This window comes from Astatotilapia calliptera, chromosome 14 (assembly GCF_900246225.1).
Source record: "Astatotilapia calliptera chromosome 14, fAstCal1.2, whole genome shotgun sequence".
NCBI classification, from domain to species: domain Eukaryota; kingdom Metazoa; phylum Chordata; class Actinopteri; order Cichliformes; family Cichlidae; genus Astatotilapia; species Astatotilapia calliptera.
In genome coordinates, this window is record NC_039315.1 from 5,726,646 (window position 1) to 5,735,988 (window position 9,343).

Here is a 9,343-nt window from a genome sequence, read left to right on the forward strand (position 1 = left end):
GATGCTCATTGACAAAAAGATGTTGCAACATTTGATTTGAATAATAAAGTCAAAACATGTAAACCATCCTCATTTGACAGTCTACACTGCCCTCTACTGGAATCAAGATTTGGCCCACACACTGCTCTGGCACCTGTTTGAACATTTACACGCTGTCTGCAACAGCATACGTAACTATTATAAAATAGGTTCAGTTTCTAATACAAATCTGCTCTCTTACCAAACCAATCAACTCTGTGAAATGAATCCAAGCAATCCAATACTGTGCTTCACTCGTAGAAACATAAAATATGTTTACAGTGAATGCTGTTAAAGTAGTAAATACTTATGATCTAAATTTGAAAGGAACATTTCACAAAAATCTTTGTCAGACTTTATTTGGATTGTTTATTTTCTTTTTCATATGAAACTGGGTTTACCTGCTCAGCACTAAGGAGAAACATAGTGATTACAATTTAATGTTCAAGACTAGGTGTTTACATAAAAACATATGCTTTGTTGACAGGCCTAAAGTAATTTGTACTAGCTATTAGTTAACTTATAAGTGCAACACATACTGTTTATATTGCTTTTGCATTTGGTTTGGTTCCATTTTGAACCGAGTCAAGGAATCCGTCATAATGTGTCTATACCAAATTTTGAACTATGTATCAATTTAGAAAGCAGCAACAAGTTACCTGAAATTAGTAAATGCACTATTCATTTTTTTTTATTAATTTCAACACCATAAACAGAGATAATATATTTTTTAGATTTTACATCATTTATTTTGAAAAAAATTAAACCCACTAGTCATGTCATACTGCAAACAATGAGCATGACATTTGTAATTATTGATAGAAAACAGTTGTATATTAACATAAAGCCCTAAAATAAAGACATGGTGCTTCAGCATCATGATGACAATGCAAAAACAAGCAGATATGAAGGTTGACTTCAAAGAATAAAGCAATGTGCTTCTGGAAGAAGATAGATATCCTTCAATTCTATACTAGAGGATGACTAGTTTTTCTTAAGTTAATGGGGATTCTATTGGAGCACTCTACAAGTAGTAATAACAGGCTGCTCTGATGGTATGCTTTGACCATTTTCAATTCAATTCAATTCAATTTTCAATTCAATTTTATTTATACAGCCCCAAATCACAACAACAATCACCTCAAGACGCTTTATATTTTAAGACAGACCCAGCAATAATATATACATAGAAAAATCCAAAAATTATATTGTGTTTTCAAATGATTAACTTTAGGTCTACCATGTCAGTACTTGTAAATGCTGTCAGTATTTACAGTATTGTCTTTAGCTTTGTCTGACATGACATAATGTTGCCTATGTGTTTACTTGGACATCCACTGGCTGTCTGGCACATAGGTCACTCAGTGTAACCTTTTTAAAGCTCCTCAATCATTAACATTTATTGATATTGTGACTGTTGGTGTTGTAATAGTGTGGTTACAATGAATATATTGATCCACTCTGGTGCAACAATTAACTGCTATTTGTTACAGTTAAAATTTTGTTTTAAAGATCTTTTTTGATTTCTTAGAAAAGCAAGGGTATGCATGAAGCTGTAATGCTTTTGCAGGTTATGTAGTATCTTTATTTTGAATCCACTGCATCCAGATATACATAAGGAATAAAGAGTACAGGCAAAGCAGGTTTCATACATGAGCTATGCAATACAGCAAAATTCCAACTGTCATCTATTAGATAACCTTTGTATTCTGTTACTTGTTTGTTTATACTCATTGCTAGTTAGTTTATGTTTGACAGAGAGTTGGCAGGAGCACCGCATTAGAGCACAGGTGAGCCATGTGATCTTCCTGTTCACCTTAGTACACCTATTTCTCATTTCATTGCCAAACAGCTATTACAACATTTGACCTGATTTCTATAATCAAAACATGTAAAACAGCTCCGTCCTCTTCACCAAGATTGCACGTTAATGATTCACAGGAATGACTCAGGGCGTGGATATTCTTTATCATCAACTCTGAAAGACTTGTTGAAATTATTATATAAAACCTATGAGTAACTTTATCGTGTTTCTGTGTTTGTGTTTTGACAAAAAAAAAAAATGAAAGAAACAAAAAAAACAAACAACAACAACAACAACAACAATTTGTCAGTAAATTCACTATTTAGTTTAAAACACTACAGAAACTCTTAGAACTTAGATTCAGCACATTATTTGAAATCATGCCTTCCCAGCTAAAACCCCACATCTCACTTATATTATTATTATTTCATGTCTTTTTTCTATATCACAGACATAACAGCAAAAATTTATTGCACATTCATTTAACTCTACTTTTAATTGTGCATTTAATGTTACTGCACCACATTAACGCAATGCAGCATGTTGTAGAGATCCATGTCAGTGATAGTGCTGCAAATGATGACAGACTGAGTGGCTCTCATTTTAACGTGCTGTAGCTATGATTTGATGACTTCGAGGTAAATTGGCAAAGCTGCTGTACTCTGGATCGAGGTCTACACTGTCAGGGCCTCCTTCACAGGAAAAGGTGAAATCCTGCAGCAGTGAGACTACGAAGATAAAAAGCTCCATACGAGCAAGAGACTCGCCAACACACGCTCTCTTCCCTGTAAAGACACACAATCACAAATCACTCTATGGTAACCAAAATTGCTTGTTCTTATTAATTTAGGCTTTCTACCTTACAATAATAAGTGCCTTGAGGCCAGGTTAGCTGATTTATATAGAGCTACAGCTGAAAATTGTATAATTTATCAACTGTGTCAGGACTTTATGTACCTGCAGAGAATGGCATGAATGCAGGATTTTTCTTGAAGTTGCCGTTATGGTCCAGGAAGTGCTGGGGATTGAAGAACCTGGGAGTGGCCCATTGCTTTTCCTCTTTCAGCACAGAGTGCAAGAAAGGAATAATTACAGTGTCCTGTTCAGAACAAATATGTTGTTAGTCTATTGATGCTTTTAATACTTTTGACATTAACCCCTGACATGATGCACAATGGACTTAATACTGACTGTAATACGTATAATGTCTTGGAATTAAGAATACCTTTGGGATTGTATAACCCCTGAAGGATATGTCATTCAGTGCATAGTGAGGTACGCTGAAGGGCACAATGTCAAGAAAACGTTGGACCTCATGGATGACAGCATCTGAAAATGGGAGGGACTTCCTGTCGTGCATCCTGGGACAACGATCTTTTCCAATTACAGTGTCAATCTCTTGCTGCATTTTCTCTGGACAAAGCAAAACAAAAACTATAACCGCTCTGATCTGTTTGTAATGACTGCTAAGTTTTAGATTCACAAACAGACTTATCCCTAACTATAATATATTTAGGGCTAAAAGCAAGTTGGTAATACTTTTTTCTGTACACCTACCCTGTATTTTGGGGTATTTAATCAGCACACTGAGAGCATATCTCAGGGTGGAGCTGGTGGTCTCTGTTCCAGCAACAAACAGATTCAGTACAGTAGAAACCAAGTTGTCATAATTGAACTCACTTGAGGGATTGTCCTTTTCCTAAGGAGACAAATTAGGAATATTGTTGTCTCAACAGAAACCAAATTTAAAATACTCAAATGCCTTTTTAGCAGCACATAACAGACCAGCTCGAAATATAGTTTAAATAATTCCAACCTGTTTAATGCAAATACGGAAAAAAGAACGACACAATGCAAAGTGCCCTAAACAAAGCAACTGATCCTTCAGTTCTTTCCAACCTGATTAATTCTGATGAGGAAGCAGTCAATGTAGTCTCTGGGGGAGCTGGGGTCCAGTGTCTGTTTGTGCTCTTGGATTTTCCTCTTGATAAAATCTCTGGCCTCCTCTGCATGCCCAAAAATAGTTTGGTGGTAGCCAGGAAGATGCTCCATGAGCCGGGGAAAGATGTTGTACATCTTCAGGAGGGAAAAACACAGCAGCTTTATTTGTCTAAAGACGTATGAAAATATGCAATCAGTATTACTGAGTATTAATTCTTTAGACAACACACTTCGTGTCAGGGACCTGGATCTGAGCGACCCAGGGTCCATGAGCAGCTATGGACTGATATAATATATTATGTATGTTGGCTGCACTGTGCTGCTGTTCTTGTGTTCTCCATGCTTGTATGTATAGGCAAGTGGATGTGTCTGTGAGTGAGCACTGGGTTTCAGGCAGGCCTGGTGGGTGTGTCCCGTCTGGAGACTGGCCACACCTAAAGCAGATGATCACACACACCTGCAGCTAATGAAGCCTAGTCAGGGAGCTACTTAAGAGTGTGGATGAGCGCGTCTTGGTCGTCTTGGTGTGGGATCGTTGTGTGAGACTCCATGTTAGTGGGCTTCGTGAGCCAAGTTAAGTGAGTGCATGCCTGAGTGTCCTGACGGTTGCTTCTTTGTTATTTTCTCCAGGAAGGAGCATGGAAGACAAGAGCAGCGAGCACTGGGTGCGCGGACACACAGGAGCAGAAGAGCACGGACTTGTGGGTGGAAGACACGACATGGGAGTCAAGGGAACACACTGGGATTTATTATTCTGTGTATTATTTACACCACTGTAAATAAAGGCACTGTTTATCATAAAGAGTCTAGCATTTGGGTCCTCCTTCCTCACATCCCCACGGTTGGCCAGTGCTAACTGTGACACTTCAGCGTTGTTGGTTTGGAGGTAAAAAATGCAGAACTATCTGATCAGTATGTTTGTTGTATTTTTTTTATATGTTAATTTTTTTGTAATCATGTCCACTGACCTGACCAAGAGGAGTACTGTTGAACCTTATGATCTTAGTTATGATGGTCAGAAGGTGCAGGAACTGCTTGTCTTCAAAACTGAAGCGTTCCCCAAAAACCAGGCAGCAGATCACATTAGAAACAGTGCTGCTTAACAAAAATTGGGGGTCAAATGGTTTACCTGGAGAAAAAAGGAAAAAGACAGTTGGAAATAGTTTGCAAAGTTACGAATTAAAAATGCAAATGTTAGGTTTTTATTTAAATAAATCATCTAATTTAGTTTAGTTTCTTTTGAAGAAAGATTTGACAGTAAGAAACTTTCTGTCAGTTGGCTGGGTCTGTGACCCAGCATTTTCAAGTTTATGGTCTTTTTGTGAATTTTTTGTTTGGAATGATGCATCCATCCATTCGCTTCCGCTTATCCTTTTCAGTGTCGCAGGAGCCTATCCCAGCTGTCATAGGGCGAGAGGCAGGGTACGCCCTGGACAGGTCACCAGTCTGTCGCAGGGCTAACACACAGAGACAGGCAACCATTCGCGCTCACATTCACTCCAGCATTCACACCTATGGGCAATTTGGATTAATCAATTAACATATCCCCACAAACTGCATGTCTTTGGATGGTGGGAGGAAGCTAGAGTACCCGGAGGTAACCCACACAAACACATGCAAGAACATGCAAACTGCACACAGAAAGATCCCAGCCTGATGATGGAATTGACCTTCCTGCTGTGTGGCAACAGCTGACCACCGTGCAACTGTGCTGCACCATGGATGGGTGGTTGGCACTAAATAAAAGAAAAATAGAAAACTTCATGGATGTAGTTTTCTATTATTTAGTATTAACTTACTCTTAGCATTGGCAGTATGCTTAGTTACATTTGCTTCCATGTTGTCTGGTCCAGGTGTCTCGTCTCCCCTTCCTGTCCCATGTCTGTCCTTTCTGTCATGTCTCGTTCCCTCTTTCTCAAGTGCCCCTTGTTTAAGTCTCCCTCTCTCTCTAGTGCTCCCTCACTCTTGTTCTCCCTCGGTCCCTCTGTCTGTCTCTCATGTTTGCTTTCTCTTGAACCTTGTGTCAAGCTTGTGCTTCCCAGTTTACATCTCTCCACGTTTCCTGCTTTATTTTGACGGTCTTGTGTTCCATGTTCAGTATTAGTTTTGCTTGCCCTTTGGTGTCATGTTGATTTGTGTCAGCTGTGTTCCCCATATGTTTCCACTTCCCACATTACCCTTCTGTGTATTTAACTCCTCTGTCTCCCTTTGTTCACTGTCAGGTCGTCTGTTTTCCTCTCCTTATGATCCATGGATTTAATGTTGTCTTTAGTCTCAGTTTTTGCACGCTCCTTTTCATGTTAATGTTTTTCTTGTCTAGTCTTAGTGTTTCCCAGTTTAGGTTATAGTTTAGTTTTTGCCTTTGCCTTTTGCTTTTGTGTTTTCATCAGCCAAAATAAACAACTCGCTTTTTGTTGTACTCCAGTCTTGTTTCTTGTTATTCTGCTTCTTTGTCTGCTCCACAAATATACTGGCCATTCGGCTGTTTACACTTTCACAACAACCGACAAAAGAGAGCATTATGATAAACAAAAAAAGTTCTTCACATTAATCAACTGAAGTCCACTAAGGTTAATTATCATATGATGATATCATGAAGTTCAATAATGAAATCATTTGTCTGGATTTTTGGGCTTTTGGATTGCAATTCTTTTCTTTTTCTCACTTCTGCTTTCCTCTTTTTAAATCGAATTCTTTCATCATCACGCTGATTCTCTAATTTGATTTGATTTTCATAACAAAAAAATCTCTGCTCTGTGTAAATCTCAGTGTTTTTCTGTCATTCTACCTTTCAAAATCTCCCTCAGCCATGTCCACTTTATCATTGTTGCTCATCCAAGTCTCCAGCTGTGTTATTATTACCACCAGCATGTGCTATCTCCTGCCATTGCTGAATTTCCACCCTTCTATGTTGCTTCATTGGAATCTACTTGCCAAATACTTTGTTGTACTTCACTGTCTGCTATGGAGTAAATACTTAAGTATTTTTTTGGATTGTTTGTTTCTAGCATGTACCCCAGTAGTCACGAGGTTAACACAAAGCTAACACAAAGAGGCAGACAAACACACACCTACAGCCAGGTTAGGATGAACAAATACACTGAAACCCATTTGTTTGTACTGTGAGAGGACTCTGAGGCTGCAAACTCTTCACATAAAGGCCCAGACTAACCAGAGAGCAGCATTACTCCATTATAGTGTAATTACACTTTAAGTATTAACAGCAGCATAGTTCCTAGGCATGGCACAAAATTATCTGTGTTCACGCCTACTTACTCTCTGTTATATAGGCCACTCTGTATAAACTGATTTTGCTCCAAACTTGTGGTTAGATCATTAACTTTTATTGATAATATTCTCCTGAGACCTAGCCTATTCAGTTAAGTCCTCTGCAGCTGACACACAAATCACAAAAAAAGTTTGACTGAAAAATCCATTTTTCCTCAGTTTTCAGGTGGATATGACAATTGAAAGTAAATAATTTTATTAAAACATATAACTGTAAATTGGCATGGATAAGTTTATCCTTTCCAAGTGCATCACTCATGTCACAGCAAGCAGACGCTATAAACGATACTTTAGTGTTTTAGCATGTTATGCAATATTCCATGTCTTCTGTTCAAACGTTAAAGAGTTCAGACAAAGCAGGATTTGCATGTTAATTGCAAAATCTGATAGACTTCAAATGTTACTGAATTATTTGACATATTTTATCAACACTTTTATGTGTATTTGGTGCATTTTGTTACATATTTATTTTTGCTTCTTACTACAGCCTATTTCTTGTGCAGGCACAAATTAAGAGTTTTAGAAATGTTCTTGTTATTATGTTTTATTTCTTAAACTGCCAGTCAATTCTGAGGTAAATATTGAATTGAAATCTTTTTTGTCATAGTCAAGCTACTGTACTGGAAAAAGAGAGAGAGAAGCAATGATTGAGCAATGAATGATTTTTCAAATCCACCCTGTATGTAATATGTGCCCATACAATAGCTAAAAACGCACCTTTAAATGTACGTATGTGAACCCTCAAGTGTTCGCTGACTTCTTGGATCCATTCTTCCATCCCCTTGCGTCCCATCCCAAAGTCTCTCAGGGTTGTGAGTGTGAAGCGTCGCAGCTGGCGCCAGCGCTTCCCATTACTGATTACTAAACCTGAGAAGATGAAATGTCAAGATTAGGAAAAACTTTTACACTAACTATTATTTGAAATTTCTTTATTTTCATGTAAAGTTGACTTAGAGTCATGCCAAAGAAATCACTCGTCTTGAAAAATGATATATGGTGTCTTGTTACCATAGCCCTTGGTAGCTTTGAACAGAAATGGTATGGGCATTCTGCCTGTGAAGTCATCTGCCTGATCCACCAAGGCTTCTTTCACAGCATCATACCCCACCAGAACCACTGTCCGCTGCCAGACCATGTACAGTGTCATCACAGGACCATAGGTTTCACTGAACTAAGACAAAGTAAAAAGCCTTGTTTATATTTATGCAACGTCAACATGCAGCTAAAATAAAAATCCAGAACAGTAATGGAGGGTGCTCTTGTTTATTCTTACTGAACAATTAAAAATTCCAAACTCACCTTAAGTATGCTTTTAAAAGGTACTTTTTTGTCTATTTGTGGCAGGTTTCCTAGAAGAGGAAGTGGAGCAGGTCCTGGAGGCAGGCGATACTTCCTTCTTTTTACACTAAACAGCCACAGCAGAGCTAAGATTAGCCCTGCCAAGATCACTGTGGCAGAAAACTCCATAATGTTGTATCATTTTTTTATTTTTGCCCTTCCTTATATACCTACTTTCTCTCTGTGATTGGCTCCTGTAGCTAGTTTATATTTAACAGAGGTTTGGCTGGTTGGACACACATGACCAATATGATGCTGTAATCTTGTGCACCTTATCACACTTTTACCTCATTAATGATTCTCATTGACAAAATCCTTTGCAATACTTGATTTGAATAATAAAGATAAAAACTTTGCTAGATTTAAATAGAAAATTGGTGTAAAATATCCATAACAATAATTGGCAATAATGTAAATTTGCTGCACTACAAACTTGATAATGATGCCAACTAACACAAAATATAACCAGACCTTGTTGATAAGAACAACTGATAATAAAATCTCACATGAACGACAGTTATTTGACAGTCTACACTGCCCCCTACTGGAATCAAGATTTGACCCACAAACTGCTCTGACACCTGTTTGAACAGTTATATGCTGTCTGTAACAGCATAGGCACATATAAACTAATAGTGAATGCTGTTTAAGTAGCAAATACTCATGATCTAAAAGCAGCATTTCACAAAATTATTCAATATCAAGTCTTTTTCAGACTTTATTTGGATTGTTTATTTTCTTTTTCATATGAAACTGGGGTTACCTGCTCAGCACTAAGGAGAAACATAGTTTTGTTAAGTTTAAACAGCAATTACAATTTGATGTTCAAAAAACCTTTATGCTTTGTTGACACGTCTAAAGTAATTTGTACTAGCTGTTAGTTAACTTATAACTGGAACACATACTGTTTATATTTCATGCCTGTGCTTATTGGTTTGGTTCAATTTTGACCCG

At 37.7% G+C, this 9,343-nt stretch overlaps 1 protein-coding gene across 1 annotated transcript; it reads right to left on the reverse strand.

Moving 5' to 3' along the window:
- Positions 1-1,577: 1,577 nt before the first annotated feature.
- Positions 1,578-8,538, reverse strand: LOC113036797 (cytochrome P450 2G1-like). The gene is made up of 9 exons (XM_026193296.1): positions 8,351-8,538; positions 8,060-8,222; positions 7,769-7,918; positions 4,732-4,892; positions 3,722-3,898; positions 3,380-3,521; positions 3,048-3,235; positions 2,780-2,921; positions 1,578-2,607 (listed from the first exon to the last, which is right to left on the reverse strand). Exons 1-9 carry the CDS (start codon positions 8,516-8,518, stop codon positions 2,426-2,428), a joined length of 1,473 nt encoding a protein of 490 aa, XP_026049081.1. The 5' UTR covers positions 8,519-8,538; the 3' UTR covers positions 1,578-2,425.
- Between the last annotated feature and the right edge of the window lie 805 nt (positions 8,539-9,343).

Coding starts and splice junctions, on each gene's coding strand:
- LOC113036797 (XM_026193296.1), bottom strand. CDS start 8,518: ATGGAGTTTTCTGCCACAGTGATCTTGGCAGGGCTAATCTTAGCTCTG. Junction 2,922..3,047: donor GGGGTTATACAATCCCAAAG/GTATTCTTAATT, acceptor TGTTCTGAACAG/GACACTGTAATTATTCCTTT. Junction 2,608..2,779: donor ATTCATGCCATTCTCTGCAG/GTACATAAAGTC, acceptor GTGTCTTTACAG/GGAAGAGAGCGTGTGTTGGC.